The sequence below is a fragment of the Eubalaena glacialis genome, chromosome X (assembly GCF_028564815.1).
Source record: "Eubalaena glacialis isolate mEubGla1 chromosome X, mEubGla1.1.hap2.+ XY, whole genome shotgun sequence".
In the NCBI taxonomy this organism is placed as follows: domain Eukaryota; kingdom Metazoa; phylum Chordata; class Mammalia; order Artiodactyla; family Balaenidae; genus Eubalaena; species Eubalaena glacialis.
The window spans coordinates 62,052,716-62,071,841 of record NC_083736.1 but is presented as its reverse complement, the minus strand read 5'-3'; the positions used below and the strand labels follow the sequence as shown (position 1 = coordinate 62,071,841).

The following is a 19,126-nucleotide window of genomic DNA, read 5'->3' as shown; positions in this document are numbered from 1 at the left end:
AGAAAAGATACTTGATACGATTTCAATTTTCTGATCTATCCTGGAGAATGTTCCATAAGCACTTGAGAAGACAGTATAGTCTGTTGTTTTTGGATGAAATGTCCTATAAATATTAATTATGTCCATCTTGTTTAATGTATCATTTAAAGTTTCTGTTTCCTGATTTATTTTCATTTTTGATCATTTGTCCATTGGTGAAAGTGGGGTGTTAACGTCCCCTACTATGATTGTGTTACTGCCAATTTCCCCTTTGATGGCTGTTAGCATTTGCCTTATGTATTGTCGTTTTCCTATGTTGGGTTCATCAATATTTACAATTGTTATATCTTGTTCTTGGGTTGATCCCTTGATCATTATGTAGTGTACTTCTTTGTCTCTCGTAATAGGCTTTATTTTAAAGTCTATTTTGTGTGATATGAGAATTGCTACTCCAGCTTTCTTTTGATTTCCATTTGCATGGAGCATTTTTCCATCTCCTCACTTCCAGTCTGTATGTGTCCCTAGGTCTGAAATGGGTCTCTTGTAGATAGCGTATATATGGGTCTTGTTGTGCTGTCCATTTAGCCAGTCTCTGTCTTTTGTTTGGAGCATTTAATCCATTTACAGTTAAGGTAGTTATGGATATGTATGTTCCTATTACCATTTTCTTAATTGTTTTGAGTTTTTTATTGTAGGTTTTTTCCTTCTCTTGTGTTTCCTCCCTAGAGAAGTTCCTTTAGCATTTGTTTTAAAGCTGGTTTGCTACTGCTGAATTCTCTTAGCTTTTGTTTGTCTGTAAAGGTATTAATTTCTCCCTCGAATATGAGTGAGATGCTTGCTGGGTAGAGTAATCTTGGTTGTAGGTTTTTCCCTTTCATCACTTTAAAAATGTTCTGCCACTCCCTTCTGACTTGCAGAGTTTCTGCTGAAAGATCAGTGGTTAACCTTATGGAGATTCCCTTTTAAGTTAATTGTTGTTTTTCCCTTGCTGCCTTTACTATTTTTTCTTTGTATTTAGTTTTTGATAGTTTGATTACTATGTGTCTTGGCATGTTTCTCCTTGGATTTATCCTGTATGGGACTCTCTGCGCTTCCTGGATTTGACTGACTATTTCCTTTCCTATTTTAGGGAAGTTTTCAACTATAATCTCTTGAAATATTTTCTCAGTCCCTTTGTTTTTCACTTTTTCTTCTGGGAACCTATAGTTCGAATGTTGGTGCATGTATTGTTCCCAGAGGTCTCTGAGACTGTCCTCAATTCTTTTCATTCTTTTCTCTTTATTCTGCTCTGTAGTAGTTATTTCCACTATTTTATCTTCCAGGTCACTTATCCGTTCTTCTCCCTCAGTTATTCTGCTATTGATTCCTTCTAGAGAATTTTTAATATCATTTCTTGTGTTGTTCATCATTGTTTGTTTGCTCTTTAGTTCTTCTAGGTCCTTGTTAAACGTTTCTTGTATTTTCTCTGTTCAATTTCCAACATTTTGGATCATCTTTACTATCATTACTCTGAATTCTTTTTCAGGTAGACTGCTTATTTCCTCTTCATTTGTTTGGTCTGGTGGGTTTTTACCTTGCTCCTTCATCTACTGTTTGCTTCTCTTTCTTCTCATTTTGCTTCACTTACTGTGTTTGGGATCTCCTTTTCGCAGGCTGCATGTTCGTAGTTCCCATTGTTTTTGGTCTTTGCCCCTAGTGACTCATGTTGGTTCAGTGGGTTGTGTAGGGTTCCTGGTGGAGGGGACTGGTGCCTGTGTTCTGGTGGATGAGCCTCGGTCTTGTCTTTCTGGTGGCAGGACTGCATCTGGTGGTGTGTTTTGGGGTGTCTGTGACCTTATTATGATATTAGCCAGCCTCTGTGCTAATGGGTGGGGTTGTGTTCCTGTCTTGCTAGTTGTTTGGCATAGTGTGTCCAGCACTGTAGCTTGCTGGTCGTTGAGTGGAGCTGGGTCTTAGCGTTGAGATGGAGATCTCTGGGAGAGCTTTTTCCGGGTGATATTACATGGAGCTGGGAGGTGTCTGGGGGACCAATGTCCTGAGCTCAGGTCTCCCACCTAAGAGGTACAGGCCTGACAGCTGGCCACAGCACCAACACCCTGTCAGCCACATGGCTCAGAAGAAAAGGGAAAAAGAGAGAAAGAAAAAAATTAAATAAAATAAAGTTATTAAAATAAAAAAAAATTTTAATTATTAAAAGTAAAAAAATTAAATATTAATAAAGAAAGAAAACAAAGAAAGAAAGAAGAGAGCAACCAAACGAAAAAACAAATCCACTAATGATAACAAACACTAAAATCTATACAAAAAAAACCCCAAACAAACAAACAAAAAAAACTGGACAGACACAACCCTAGGACAAATGGTAAAAACAAAGCTATACAGACAAAATTACACAAAGAAGCGTACACATACACACTCACATAAAGAGAAAAAGAAAAGTATATATCTATATATATAAAAAAAGGAAGAGAGTGACCATATCAATAAACAAATCTACCAGTGATAATAAACTCTAAATTCTAAACTAAGATAAACATAAGACCAGACACAAATTAGATGGAGAAAGCAAACCCGAAGTCTACAGTCGCTCCCAAAGTCCACCGCCTCAATTTTGGGATGATTCATTGTCTCTTCAGGTGTTCCAGAGATGCAGGGTACATGAAGTTGATTGTAGAGGTTTAATCCACTGCTCCTGAGGCTGCTGGGAAAAATTTCCCTTTTGCTTCTTTGTTCGCAGAGCTCCTGGGGTTCAGCTGTGGATTTGACCCCGCCTCTGCCTGTAGGTCGCCTGAGGGCATCTGTTCTCCACCCACACAGGACAGGGTTAAAGTAGCAGCTGATTAGGGGGCTCTGGCTCACTCAGACCAGCGGAAGGGAGGGGTACAGAATACGAGGTGAGCCTGCAGTGGCAGAGGCTGGTGTGACGTTGCAACAGCCTGAGGCGCGCCATTTTTTCTCCCAGGGAAGTTGTCCCTGGATCACGGAACCCTGGCAGTGGCGGGCTGCACAGGCTCCCAGGAGGGGAGCTTGCACACAGGCTTCTTGGTAGCTGCAGCAGCAGCCTTAGCATGTCATGCCCATCTCTGGTGTCCGCGCTGATAGCTGCGGCTCGCGCCTGCCTCTGGATGCTCATTTAGTTGGTGCTCTGAATCCCCTCTCCTCGCGCACCCTAAAACAATGGTCTCTTGCCTCTTAGGCAGTTCCAGACACTTTCCCGGACTCCCTCCCAGCTAGGTGTGGCACACTAGCCCCCTTCAGGCTGTGTTCACACAGCCAACCCCAATCCTCTCCCTGGAATCTGACCTCCGAAGCCCAAGCCTCAGCTCCCAGCCTCCACCTGCCCTGTCGGGTGAGCAGACAAGCCTCTCAAGCTGGTGAATGCTGGTCGGCACTGATCATCTGTGCAGGAATCTGTCTGCTTTGCCCTCTGCACGCCTTTTTGCGCTCTCCTCCGTGGCTCCAAAGCTTCCCCCCCACCACCCCTCTGTCACCGCCAGTGAAGGGGCTTCCTAGTGTGTGGAAACTTTTCCTTCTTCACAGCTCCCTCCAACAGGTGCAGGTCCTGTCCGTATTCTTTTGTCTCTGTTTTTTCTTTTTTTTTTTTTTTTTGCCCTACCCAGGTACGTGGGGAGTTTCTTGCCTTTTGGGAAGTCTGAGGTCTTCTGCCAGCGTTCAGTAAGTGTTCCGTAGGAGTTGTTCCACATGTAGATGTATTTCTGGTGTATTTGTGGGGAGGAAGGTGATCTCTACGTCTCACTCCTCCGTCCATCTTGAAGGTCTCTCTCAAGACTGCCTTTTGAAGACTGCTTAGAACACCTTTCGCTAAGTGCTCTGGTCTACCCTGACTGTTTTTCAGTATTTTTACACTTTGTGTAGACTTTGTCTTTCTGGTGCTAGCTTTAGATTAATCTTAGACCTCTAGTCCTCTTTGTTTCTCATGAATGAACTTTTCCCAGCATTGCCCTTGCTTCCTGCGAAGGTTTGTGGAGGGGGACTATGAGTGATACCTCACTGGGATTTGGTGTTTATTTTCCTACTTACAATTAATTTGGAATTTGGGTGTTCTCTGTGTTTTCATGTGGAGGGCATGGCTTTGTGTACTTTTGTGTTTCTAGTGGTTCTGTGTTGTTTTATGGAGGATGTGTAGGGAGATTTAGATTTTACATGGCCACAATTACCTCAACATAAGCATTTCCCATATGATTAAAAATGCTTTGCAAATATTTTAATGGCTGCATAATATTATGATAGACAAAAGAACCAAAATTTATCAGATCATTTCCTTCTTATTGAGCATTTCATTTGTCTCCTTTTTTGTGATTACATAATTTGTGGATGAATTCGTTCTAATGTTTACTTTGCATAGATTTGCCGAAGTAGAATCATTGTCTCAAGGTTATAAATATTATTAATAATCTTGATATAATTTGAATCCAGGGAGAACCAGTAGATCACGTATGGATTTATTTTAATCAGCTAACTAAGGTTGCTTCCACCTTTTTTTCAGGTAGCACCCCTGTCTTCTACATATATAGCAGGAACCAGGTCTGAAATAGCTGGGAGGCATCAGTGTGGCTATTTCTGGTGTTTACAACCAGTATCTCTTGTTATTGATGGAACCATGTGCCATTATTGGTTATCAAATATTTGAAGATCTCCTGCAGCCATAGTTTATAATATTTGTTTTCCTATGAGTGTATTGTCTTTTATCACTCTACTTGGGACACATACATATACAGCAACAACAAAAGGACAAGTGACCTTTATTTCAGCTCTCCTTTAGTCTGCCATCCCTGGGTTTTATAAGTGAAGAAGGGAGATAAGCAAGAGACTGAGCTGGCAAGGCTGTAACTTGGTGAAACTGATCAATCCTCACATTAATTACTACTGCCTTCACGACTTGTGTCAGAGACTGATAGTCTCATTTTTCCTCCACTTTCTGTTAGTGACTTCTCTTTCTTCCTCTCACTCGATCAGTTTTATCAACTGCAAGTAATCAAAGCTTATCTTACTGTTAATGCAACCAGAATTTTCACAGTAATATCATATTACTAATGTTTTCTTCATTAGTTCGTACACTCTGACATGACTCGTGTGTTTTAGAGGAGCCACTATGACCTTCTTGCTATTGTGGGGGTATTTTTGTTGTTGTGTTTTTGTTTTTGTTTTTCTGCCTCTAAATGTGAGGGAAAAAAACATTGTGCCCTCATTTGGAGTGGTGGTTAGAACTTTGACCAAGATATTCCTATGATTATTTTTACTCCCAGTCTTATTATCTATCACATAACAAAACATGACAGGAAAACAGCCTCACCCTAGAATCACATTTGAGAAGTTGTTATTCAAAAACAAAACAAAACAAAACAAAACTTCCCAGGCCTAATCCTGGACCCAATGAAACAGTCTCTTGTCTTGGGATCCAGGAATCTGTATTGCACAAAACTTCCCTAATGTCTCTGATGCAGTTTGTCAACTGACTATAGGCTCATTTTGGGGATGCATAGTTTCAGTGCATATTCTGCATCAAACGATGACCCCAATATAGCTCTCAAATGGTCATCTCTGTTCCAGTTTCTAGAACTTGTTAACCTTGCTATATATTCATGACGTGCTCTAGGGTGCATACAAAACTTCATTTTCTAATAGGCTCAGAATGTCATTCCCAAACCAAGAGCCTATAAAAATTCATTTGGTTTTCTGTGAATTGAATGGTTATTTTTTTACATTTTAATTCTTCTGTTAATTTGAAATTGAGTATGTTTGGTGTGAAATAGGGATCTAACTGAATTTTTTCCAAATTGTTAATTTTCTATGCTCCATTTATTGAATGTCTTCTTTTTTCACTAATTTATAATGCTGCTTTTATTGTATATTAAGTTCTTATATTTACATGATGATCTTTTTATGAGCTCTTCACTTTTTCCACCTGTTATTCTTGTACTAGTATGACCTTGTTACTGTTGTGGCATCTTTAATCATTTTCCTATCAAGTAGCACAAATTCTCCCCAATTATTCTTCTTTAAAAAAATGTTTAAGCCATTTTTGCCAACTGATTGTCCCATGTAAACTTTTTATCATGTTCCAGAAAACATAAGCTTTTTGACATTTTTATTTGAATCCTGTTAAATCTAAAACTTAATTGAAATCAAGTTGATAACTTTTCAATATTTAGTCTTTCTGTACAGAATCGCAGTATATGTTTTCATTTATGCAGTTTTCTTTTTATATTTTGTACTTTTTTCTAGATAAGTCCTAAATGTTTACGCATATTTATTCCTAGGTTTGATTATAAAAATAACATATACACACACACATGCACAGAGTGCCATTTCTTCCTATTATCAATAAATTTTTGAACTGATTATTGCTAGTGTATAAGATGCTTATGATTTTTGTATCTTTATTTTCTGACCAAGGATTTTAACAAGCTTTCCTGTGAGTTTTAACAATTTTTTAATTGTTTATCTTGGGTTTTTCGGGTGGACGGTTATGTCATTGATACATAATTCTTACTCTATCTCCTTTCCAACAGCTTTAAGTTTCCTGTTCCTTGTTTAGTTACATTAAATGTCCTAGCTGTTCACTGCCTTTGCCATTCATTAAAATCTCCTGGAGAATTTAAAAAACAACCAAGACTCACCTCCAGAGGTTCTGATTTACTTTACATAGAGAGGAGCCTGGGCATTGTTATTTTCAAAGCTTCTCAGAGATTTCTAGAAGTTAGGTTTGAGAATCATTGTTCAAAACACTCTGATCCAATGATAAGTAGTAGTGGTGAAAGAAGGATTCCTTTCTGGCTTCTGATCTTAAGCTTTAACTATGATATCAACTGATCATTTGAGACAGATTCAGTGGTGTACTGAATGCGCTCATACTGGCTCATGAGACCTGACTTTGCACATCTTTTCCCAACTTCAAGTTTATTGACATCATGTGGTAGCTTGGAATTGGCCCCACTCCACAGAATTTGGCAAATGCTGCAAATCAAGGCTCCCCTCCTCTCCCAGCATACCATTGTAAATATTTCCTTCTATTCCTAGTCTAAGGATAATTTTTATCTTCATTACTATTTGAGTTTTATTGAAGCCACCTTTCATCATATTGACAACTTATCACCAAAGTTTTAAAACTTTCTATTTCTTGCAGTAATTTTGTTTTTAGAGGGATGCCTGTATTCTGATTCTTCAGAGTGTTTCCCTTCTTTTGAGCTACATTGACTTTTCCTGGCCCTAATAACTTTTCAGTTTGTTGTTTCTATTACATTATAGACAAGGAGGAGTCAAATTTTGGTTTGTAAGATATTGGTTTCAGTTCTTGCTCAAAACTTTCAGGTCCAAATGAGTAGAAAAGTGAAACATTATTCCAACAATCACTGCTGCGGTAAACCTCAGATTCAGAGGGTAGTTCGTTTGGGTGGAAAAGAAAATCTCAGTCACTAACTTAGAGGAATATCTTGACTGCATGTTTCTCCAGTAATTCTCTATAAATACTATCTTTTCACAAAGATGTGCATAAGAATTAGGCAATATAAAGCTGAAATTGGCATTCTCTGAGAAGTAATTGGAATTCAGAAACCATAGTCATGTCAGTTACGTGCAGACCCATATGTTTTACAATCAAATGAGCTGAAATTTAGGTAGATAGATTCTTTTGAAGATTAAAAAGCCTAAATGCAACACATGGCTAAATTGATGGCCACTTTACTTTCACTGAGAATGGACAGGCCTTGGGCAGGGCCAAGATTTTACACAAATAAGGCTGCAGTAAGCTTCAGAATATACCAATTACCAATTTATATAGGAGGATATTATTCTCAGTCAAGCAATTGAAATGTTGATTCTATAGCTGGGAATCTTTTGCCTTTACTTAGTGCAAAAGGATGAAGCTTACCTACTTTATGCCAGACAGTCTTCTGAGAGAAAAGGATTATATAAGGGGAAGCACAGGCACAGGCTTAAAGTGGTTGCCCCTCTGGAGGGCATAGGCACTAAACCTTGTGGGCATCACTACAGCACCTTCTCTGACAACATGCAGAGTGCAAGAGCTATGGAGTTGTGACTACTTCCACATGTATTTTGATGGGTGGAGGCAAAGGGCTGTTGTAAGCCATGGCCACCACAGAGAGTCCCCACTGGTGCAGTGCCCAGTGGAGCTGTGGGAATGGGGCTGCCTCCATTACCCGAGACTAGTAGAACCACATGTACGCAGTTCCAGCCTGGGAGAGTCACCCGCACTGAACTCTGACCCAGGAGAGCTGCAGAATGTGCTGTGCCGACCAAGCCATGGGAGCAGGGCCACCCAAAGCCTTGGGGACAGGACCACTACCCCAGTGTGTCTAGAAGGCAGGATCCCCACCCAAACTGGCCTTAAGATTTGGGACTTGCTCAGTATCAGTACCCCTTTCTATTTTCCTATTTCTTCGTTTTGGAATGGGAGTGTTTGTTCTATACCTGTCCCATATTTGTATTTTGGAAGCACCTAACATGCTTGATTTCGCAGGTTGCCAGCTGGAGAGCAGTTTGCTTCAGGATGAATTATCTCACCAGTATCTGATTTAGTTGATATTTAGATAAGACATTGAACTTAGACATTTTTTTAAATCATAAACTTTATTTAACCCTGTATATTAAGAATATTACCAATTTAATATGTAATATAACAAATTATTAATGAGATATTTTACATTCCTTTTTGTACTAATTCTTCAAAATGTGGTGTCTATTTTATACTTACAGAATATCTCAACTCCAACTAACCACTATTTTTCTTTCCATTTTTATTGAAATATAATTGACATATATATGTTTAAGGTGTACAAAATAATGATTTGACTTACATACATCATGAAATGATTACCACAATAAGCTTAGTAAAAATCCATAGTCTCATATAAATATAGCATAAAAGAAATAGAAAATAAGATTTACTCTCTTAACAACTTTCATATATAACATAGAGCAGTGTTAATTATCTTTGTCATGTTGTAAATTACATATCTAGTACTTACTGATTTTATAACTAGAAGTTTGTACCTTTTGACTACCTTCATCTAATTCCCCCTTCCCTCATGCCCTGTCTCTGATAACCACAAAGCTGATCTCTTTTTCTCTGAACTTGTTTGTTTGTTTTTGAAGTATAATTGACCTACAACACTGTGTTAATTCTTGGTACACAAGATAGTGATTCAATATTTCTGTACATTTGAAAATGATCACCATGATAAGTATAGTTGTCATCTGTCACCTTACAAAGATATTACATAATTATTGACTATATTCCCCACACTGTACATTTCATAATGTAACTAGAAGTTTAATCTCCCTAACCTATTTCTCTCCTCCCCTCAACCACTACTCCACTGACAAGCACCTGTTTATTCTCTTTATCTATGACCCTGTTTGGTTATGTTTTCACGTTTGTTTTGTTTTTTTTAGATTCCACATGTAAGTGAAATCATACAGTATTTGTCTTTCTCTGTCTGACTTATTTCACTTAGCATAATACCCTCTAGGTCCACCCATGCTGTGACAAATAGCAAGATTTCATTCTTTTTTATGGCTGAGTAATATTCCACTGTATATATATACCATATATTCCTTATCCATTCATTTGTTGATGGACACTTAGGTTGAACCTCCTTACCTTGGCTATTGTAAATAATGCTGCAATGAACATATTGGTGCATATATCTTTTCAAATTAGTGTTTTCATTTGCTTCACATAAATACCCAGAGTGGAGTTTCTGGACTTTATGGTAGTTTTATTTTCAATTTTTTAAGGAATCTTCATATTGTTTTCCATAGGGGCTGCACCAGTGTACATTCCTACCAACAGTGAATGAGGGTTCTTTTCTCCACATCTTCACCAACACTTATTATTTCTTGTCTTTTTGATAATAGCCATTCTGACAGATGTGAGGTGTTAGCTCATTGTAGTTTTGATTTGCATTTCCCTAATGATTTTGAACATCTTTTCATGCGCCTGTGGCTATCTGTATATCTTCTTTGGAAAAATCTCTATTCATGTCCTCTGTCATTTTTTAAATTGGGTTGTTGGTTTCTTTGAAGTGGAATTGTATGATTTCTTTTTTATATTTTGAATATAAAAATAATATATATATTATCCTTGTTGGATATATCCTTGTTGTGTGTGTGTGTGTGTTGTATATATGTGTGTGTGTGTGTGTGTATATATATATATATATATTCTTGTTGGATATATCATTTGCAAATATCTTCTCGCATTCAGTAAGGTGGCTTTTCATTTTGTTGATAGTTTCCTTTGCTGTGCAAAAGCTTTGTAAGTTGATGTAGTCTCACTTTTTTTTTGTTTTTATTTTCCTTGCCTGAGGAGACATATTCCAAAAAATATTACTAAGACTGATATCAAAGAGCCTACCACTTATGTTTTCTTCTAGATGTTTTATGGTTTCAGGTCTTGTATTTAAGCCTTTAATTCATTTTGAGTTTATTTTTGTATATGGCATGAGAAAGTAGTCCAGTTTGATTCTTTTGCATGTAGCTAGCTGTCCAGTTTTCCCAAACTGTTTATTGGAAAGAGGGTCTTTTCCCCATGGTATATTCTTGCCTCCTTTGTCGTAGGTTAATTGACTATATAAGCATGGGTTTATTTCTGGACTCTCTATGCTGTTCCATTGATCTATGGGACTGTTTTTGTGCCAGTACCATACTATTTTTATTACTGTAGCTTTGTAGTATAGTTTGAAATCAGGACATGTGATATGTCTACTTCTGTACTTCTTTCTCAAGATTGTTTTGGCTATTTGGGGTCTTGTGTTTCCATACAAATTTTAGAATTTTTTGTTCTACTTTTGTGGAAAATGCCATTTGTATTTTGATAGGGATTTCATTGAATATTACTTATATTACTGTTATTTCTTTCTAGTTTAATTTCATATTGGTGTAAGGTTTTATTCTTTTTAATTTATTAAGGTCTGTTTTATGGCCCAGAATGTGGTCTATCTTAGTGAATGTTCTGGATGAACTTTAGAAGAATGTGTATTCGCTTTTGTTGGATGAAGTAGTCTATAAATGTCAATTAAATCCAGCTGATTGATGATGCTGTTCAGTTCAATTACTTACTGATTTTTTACCCGTTGTATCTGTCAATTACCATAAAGGGGTGTTGAAAAGCACATGTTTCAGTGCTTTTTTGTTGGATGCATATCTTTTAAGGATAGGTATGTATTCTTGGAGAATTAATCCTTCTATTTAATGGCCCTCTTTATCCCTGAAAATTTCCTTGATCTGAAGTCTGCTTTGTTTGAAATGAATAGAGCTACCTCAGCTTTGTTTTTGATTAATGTTAGCGTGGTATATCATTCTCCATCCCTTTTTTAATCTATATGTCTCTTTATATTTGAAGTTGGTTTCTTGTAGATAATATATAATTAAGTCTTGTTTTATAATACACTCTGACAGTCTATGTATTTTCATTGGTGTATTTATACCATTGACATTTAAAGTGATTATTGATATAGTTGGATTAATACCTACCATACTTGCTACATTTTTCTGGTCATGGTCCTTGTTCTTCGTTTCTTTTTTCATTTTCCCCTCTTTTTCTGCCTTCTCTGGGTTTAACTGAGTATTTTTTATGATTCTATTTTTTCTCTTTGTTAACATATAAATTATACTTTTTTAAAACTCTTTTTTAGTGGTTGCCCTTGCATTTGCAACATACATTTACAATTTATCCAAGTCCTCTTTCAAATAATACCATACCACTGCACTGTTAGTGCCAGTACTTTATAACAGAATGTTTCTAATTCCTCTCTTTAATCCCTTATAACATTTTTTGTCATTCATTTCACTATCCATAAGCTATAATCACTGAATACATTGTTGCTATTATTTTAAACTTTTACCTCTTAGACCAGTTAAGAATAAGAGTAATAGTGTTTTGTTTACCATCATTTATTCCTCCTCTAATACTCTTCATTTCTTAATGTAAATATGAATTATTGACCTATAGGTTTCTCTGTGAAGAACTTCTTTTAACGTCTCTTGCAAGGGAGATCTACTGGTGACAAATTTTCTCAATGTTTGTTTATTTGAGAAAGTATTTATTTCTCATTCACCTTTGAAAGGTAATTTCTTTCTTTTAACACTTTAAATATTTCATTCCACTCTCTTCTTGTTTACATGGTTTCTTGAGAAAAGTTGGAATAATTCCTATTGTGCTCTTCCTTCAGTAAGGTGTTTTTTTCTTCTGGCTTCTATCAAGATTTTTTCTTTGTCTTTGGTTTTATTCAGTTTGACTGTGGTATGCTTAGGTGTAGATTCTTTTGATATGTATCCTGATTGGTGTTTTCCAAGATTCCTGGATTTGTGTTTATTATTAGTTTTCAGAAATTCTCAGTCATCATTGCTTAAGATATTTCCGCTGTTCCTTTTTCTCTTTCTTCCCCTTCTAGTATTCCCATTGCATGTATGTTACACCTTTTGTTATTGTCCCACAGTTTTTGGATATTCTCTTCTGTCTTTTCCTTTCTTTTTTTTTTTCCTCTTTGCATTTTATTTTTGGAAGTTTATACTGACATTTCTTCAAGTTCACTGATTATTTCCTCACCTGTGTCCATCAAAGGAATTCTTCATTTCTGTTATGGTGTTTCTGATTTCTAAAATTTCCTTTTGATTCTTTCTTAAAGCTTCTATCTCTCTGCTTACATTAATCCAACTCCTTTTTTTAATGTTGTCCACTTTACCCATTACAGTCCTTGGTATATTAATCATAGTTGTTTTAAATTCCTAGTTTGATAATTATAAAGTATCTGCCATATCTGAGTCTTATTCTGATGCTTTCTGTGTTTCTTGAAACTTTTTTTGTCTTTTAGTGTTTTCTTGTAATTTTTGTTGCAAGCCAGACATTATGGGTAAAAGGAACTGAGGTAAATGGGTCTTTAGTGTGAGGTTTTATTTATCTGGCTAGAGTTTAGCCTGTGTTTTTTGGTTGCTGTATCTGTAGGTCTCAGGGGCTAAACTTACCTCTGGTGTCCTTGTTTTTATTTCCTCTATTGTCTTTTGTTTTCCCTAGAGACTTCTTAAATATTGTCTGAGAAGAATAATTCTTTTAGTCATATTCCCTTGTTATTATCCAGGAAGCCTGTTGATATGGTGGTAAGGTGTGAGGGCAGGGGTAGTGTTCTACAATTCTACACTTATGTCTCAGTATTTTAGTGAACCTGTGCTTCTGGCCTGTGACTTTCACAAGTATTTCTCAGTTTTGTTTCAGTTTTCCCCCTTAGAAGAGACAGGAAGGGATTTCATTTCTGGAATTGGGAATTTCCCCCTTCCCAGGTCAGTTAAGCTCTGGTAAAGTAGTTTCTCTTGAGGGTAGGCCTTATTAAGAAGAATGAAATGCTCTGTGCATATTTTTAAATGGCTAATTTTCTTATCCCCTTCTCAGAATTACAGTAACATGAGGGAATTTTTCTCAGATCTTCACTGTGAGAACCTGATAGGGCTCCTGGAGGTAAAACTCACAAAAGCTTGGGAGTCCCCTAGGACTGGGCCTTCTTAAAATTTTTAACTCTCAATCTTGTCCACACTGAGCCGCTAGCAATTTGCCAATTACAGATTGGGTTTTCCTAGCCCTGTACTGTTTCCCAAGGAGTTTTCTACCCTTGGGCTTCTGCTCTATAAGTTTTGATTCTCTGTATCTGCCTGTCTGTTTCTTCAGTTTGCCTTATGACCTCAGTTCTCTGATGGAACTAAGAGGAGTTGACTTTCAGTTTGTTCCATTTTTTTTTTTCTTATTGTGTGAATGAAAGAGGTGGCTTCCAAGCTCCTTACATCCCCAGCTGGAATATAAGGGAATTTTTGAGACCTCAAAGACATGTTTGTTGTAAAGTTTTCATCTTTTGAAAACTGGTCAGAGTAACCATCTTTTAATTAATGCACTTTATTTTTCTTTTAAAGGGATAAAATGTAAGATCCTGTGGAATGTTAACTTTTTTCTCATTTTTTTCTTCTCAAATAGATCCTAAATGTCCAGGAGATGTTGATTTTCATAATAGTGACTGGGACATTAAGACAATCACCAGCTCCTTGAAATTCTACCTCAGGTATATCTGATATGATTTGGAACATTCCTTTTCAGAGTTGATGAAATATTTCTGGATGGAGATTGGAGTTAATGTGGTCCCAATTTTGGGAGGTTGGGTAGGATTGCTAAAGAAAATAATAGTGAAAAAAATTTCTGTCAAAGAAGAATGTGCGTTAGGAGACTTTTTAAAATTTGGGAATTTAAGCAAGGGAAGCATCAAAATAATAGAATAGTTATTGAAATATGGCTTTTTTGAAGAAAATTGGCTTTAAAAAAGATTATTTAAAAATCACGCCCTTAAAATAATTGAAGTTTTGCCATTGTGCACAGATAGGGTGATGTCACAAATGGGCTCACTAGTAAAATCAGGAGTTGTGACATTTCAAGGTTGTTAACATGTTTTAGTGGATAATAACCATTTTGAAACATTAAATTGCATTTACACAAACATAATTTGTGTATTTGTATGTCTTTTTTTATAATGGAAATAAAAACCAAAAAACTACAACCATAAAAATGTTAGAACTGAATGAAGTGGTGGCAGTCGGGAAAAAAATTAACTTACAAGCAAAATTTGGGGATGCACAAGGATGATGAATATATCATTCAGTTTATTGGCATAGATTTATATTACGTAAAAATATTTGTGACATATACACTTTTTAAAGTCATTCATTTCTTACCATTTTCTGTGTCCCATGTATGCACCATACTTTATGTGGTAAAATGTCTTCTTTTCAATTACTGTACTCTTTAGACGTTAAGATAGGTACTTTAGCTATGGGAAATATCATTAATCCAAAATAGATTGGGTCCCAGATATTGCTATTAAATGACCTTCTGCTGTAGCATCATCTTAGAACTTTAAGTAAACATGAATGCTCTTTCCAGGAGTATTTCTCCTGCATATGCCGAAGAAGAAAAGCACTGGCGTTGGAGGGTTTATTCTGTGCTAGGCTGTGTTCTAGTTGCTTACGTTGACAATATCATTGTTTTTTTCTCACAATAATCTTATAAGATAGGTGTTACCATACTCATTTTACAGATGAAGAAATTAAATCATACCCCTCCCCCATTAAGTAATATTCATGATCATGGCTCATATTATTTGAACCTAAGTATCTCTGACTTATAAGGCCACTGGTATTGGAGCACCTTATTCCCCTATTCCCCACTGCCCAGGGGCTGTGGCCTTCTTGGAGTTGCTTGAGTAATTTAAGAAAGACAGAGCAATCTGCTATGCATACTTTCAGGAGACTCGTGATGATGAGAATAGTGCAAGTAAATAACTTTGTGTCTCTAGCCTCCTTAAAAGGAGTTATTTTTTTTCAGAGATTTATATAGAGTAAGTCCCTCCCACATTACATCTTTCCCAGCTTATCCCATAACAAGCAGTGTAGCTCTTTTGAAAGATGAGAAGATCGAGCCTGAAAGTTTGAGTGGCCTGTAACCCCAATAAGAGATATTTGTTCTTAAGTGTCATATCCATGAACATTTAATATGTACTAGCCAGTCAGCACCCTTTAGATTTCTTAAATGTGTCAGTATTTTCATAGTGGACTTCCTCCATCTGTGTTCTAGGCACCTAACTCACCCCTTGTCTCCAACATTTCTAGAAAATTACTCTAAAAACCATCCCTTCTCTCTTCTGTATCTTTACCCTCTCTCATTCAACAGGCTCTTTCCTCTCAGCATGTAAATATGCTCCAACATTACACATCTCTTTGCATTCATTTATTCTACCATTCACTAAACCATTCAGTAAACATTTCCTGACCTACTCTATGCCTAGCATGGTGTCTGGCAGTAGGCATATGGCTGTGAGTAGATATGACCTTAAAAAGCTTATAGTCCAGTGAAGTGGACAGACAAAAGACAAATAATTATACAAATATAATGTGCTATGATAAGTGCTCTGAAGGAAAAGTGCAAGGTGCTATGCAGTCATATAATAGGAAGGCCTAACTTATTCTGGTTTTTAGTTTGGAATGAGGTTTGAATTATAACTTGGAGTCAACTGGGGGTGGGGGGAGGCAGTTCCAGACAGAAATAACTTCATATGCAAAGACCTTGAAGCAAGAGGAAGACACTTTTAAGAAACTACATGTACCAGTTTATGTGGAGTATTGAATGTAGACAGGGAGGGAGAGATATGTAGGGGCCAGATCACGCAAGGCCTTTTAGGACATTTTAAGAATTGGGGTATGAATTTATATTAAAAGGAATGAGAATATATTGAAAGATTTTTAAGCAGGAGGTTATATGATGAGATTTGCATTTTGAGAAAAACATAGAGAGATGAGATTAGAGAGAGGCAAAATAAGTAGAGGTGGAAACCAATTAGCAAGCTATTGCTGTGGTCCCGGAAAGAGATGATGCTTCTGTGTGGACTAGGGAGTAGCAGTGGGGATAGATAGAAATAAGCATATTCAAGAGATTTAGCGAGTAAACTTGGATATGAAGATGGAGGAGAGGGAGATAAAAGAATGGCTTCCACATTTCCGGGCCATACAACCAAATGATGGTCATACATTTACTGATTTGGGAAACATAAGAAAATGACTAAATTTGAGGGATATGACAAGTTAGGTTTGGATATGTCAAATTTGGGTGTCTTTGAAGAAATCAGGACAAGAATATTAAGTAGGCAATTTGATATATAGGAAATATATAGGAATGAAACTCAAGAATTCTGGGCTTGAGCTAAAAAATTGAGAATCATCAACAGTGTAGATGATAATTGGAGGCAGGAGCTTAGATGAGATTGCCTAGTGAGATATTTCACCCCTTCCCAATCTAGCTTCAGTGTATGAAGTAATATACACTCCCTGTCTCTGCTTCTTAATGTCCCAGTTTACTCCTTAACCCGCTGCAGTCTGACTCCCACCCCCTCTGCTCTACTGAAGCTGCTCTTGCCAAGGTCACCAGTGATTCCCTCAATTCTAAACACAATGGACAATTGTCAGCCTTTACCTTATTTGACCTCTTTGTAGCATTTGAAGCTGTTAACAAGCCCTCCTTGAAACTTTTTCTTCTTTTGGATTCTGCTAATCCATTGCTTTTGGATTTTCTCTCACCTCTTTGACCATTTTTAGAAGTCCCTTTTATGGACTTTCTACCTGGTATTTCCTAAGGCTTTCCTCTCTTTTTACTACACTGAGGGGATGGAAAATTCAAATATCCACAAAAGCCAGGACATGAAAATGACTGAAGTAAACTGCTTTCCTGTTAAACATGTTGCATATAAAACCTTTACTTGCATAGCAATCCCTTTGTTTATATAGAAACAGCAATATTCTTTACTTCCACAAATAACCATATGGACCCAATATAGACAGATCTTTCAGTTTTTCAATAGAGGCAGACAATATTGATTTTTATGTGAAATACACAATTTTTTCATATTCTGATGACTCATTCAATTCCATTTCTTTTTTACACACTACTCTGGACGGGGAAGAAATGTTGAAAGGTCTCATGTAGCTGTTGGCTGCCAGTTTGTCATCTTTCCTTGAGCAGTGGTATCTGTTCTCATGGTTCTAATCACCCTCCTAGGTTCATGATTTCCACATCTACTTCTCAGATCTAGAAAGGCACTCCATCCATCTTCCTAATAAACATCTGCCTTTGGCTATCCCAGAAACCCTTCTGACATAGCATCTCCACTTCCCTCTCAATCAATTTCTAATCTATTCAGTCACCCAAACCAGATTACTCTCTCCATCACCAACATATGCAATTGTTGATGAAGCTCTGTCTTTAATGTCTTTCAAATGACTCTCCTCACATTTTCTTTCTATCCCTAATGGCACTATTTTCGTTTAGGCCTTTATTATTTCTCACCTAGATTACTACAATAATAGCAGTGGCAAGCAGTATAACGTAGTGATTAAGAACATGGACTTGAGACAGACTGCTAAATTCTGCCACTTACTAATTGTGTGGTCTAGGATGAATTATTTAACTTCTCTGAAGCTCAGTTTCCTTATCTATAAAATGGAGATAATAACAATATCTACCTTACAGGGTTGTCATGAGAATTAAGTGAGTAAATATATATAAACCACTTAGTGGATAGTTTGTTATTATTATTATTATTGGTGTATTACTTCCTTCCTCTGAGCCATGCATCACCTACATTTTGTATATGGAACTCTCCTCAACTAGACTATTAGCTCCTTGGAGGTTTAGACTTTGTCTAATTCATCTGGATCCCCAATACCTGGCACAATGCCAGTCACAAGTAGGGGCTCAGCCAACATTTTTTTTTTTTTGGCTGCAGCACGCAGCAAGCGGGATCTTAGTTCCCCAACCAGGGGTCGAACCCGTTCCCCCTGCAGTGGAAGTACGGAGTGGTAACCACTGGACCGCCAGGGAAGTCCCTCAGCCAATATTTTTTGACGAAATAAAGAAACCTATTTGAGGCTCAATTTCCTTCTCCATTAAATGGGGATTTGAATTACTGCTTCACCTCACAGGATCTTTGGAAGGATCAAATGGGAGGACAGATATAAAAGCACTTTGGAAACTGAGGAAGTATCCAACTGTAAGGACTTCATAGTAGCATTCATAGTGGGTCCACTTTGGAATTTTGCAGGACTGATTTGTGCCTCTTTTCACTTTGGGAAACTAATTGGAGACCCTGCACAAGGTCTCAGCTCATACTTTTACAGGTCTTCTGTCGAATTACTAGCAACTAGGATTCCTCTGACAAAGTTTCACATGAAGAGAGAAATGTATGTAGTCGTTAATCTGTGGAGCTCAGAAACTTCAGGCTTGCTGCTCACAGAACTGCGCATCTAAGGCCTTGCTACTCCCTCCCCAAAGGAACTTACAGTCTTCATTAATTTCAGGAATCTTTCTGAACCTGTCATGACCTATAGACTTCACAAAGAGCTGGTCTCTGCTGCCAGTAAGTATTTATGTTACTTAGTTAATTGTGTTGTCCTCGCTTCTAAGTAATGTTTACAGCAACAAGCCTAGAAGACTGCTTGAGGGAAAGTGAGGGAAAAAAACAAACATATACACAGATTTTGTCCACTGTCAAATGAGAGTATTCTTACTTGCTAACTCAAGTGT

General features: G+C 37.0%; 1 protein-coding gene across 5 annotated transcripts in view; it reads left to right on the top strand.

Annotated features, from left to right (window-relative positions):
* The window catches only part of OPHN1 (oligophrenin 1), a 601,618-nt gene that overhangs the window by 468,002 nt on the left and 114,490 nt on the right, over positions 1 to 19,126 (top strand). For all 5 annotated transcript variants that reach the window (XM_061178511.1, XM_061178510.1, XM_061178507.1 and 2 more), the window contains 2 exons: positions 13,982 to 14,066; positions 18,901 to 18,959. In XM_061178511.1, coding sequence (XP_061034494.1) covers positions 13,982 to 14,066; positions 18,901 to 18,959 — 144 coding nt within the window. The remainder of the gene's footprint in view (positions 1 to 13,981; positions 14,067 to 18,900; positions 18,960 to 19,126) is intronic.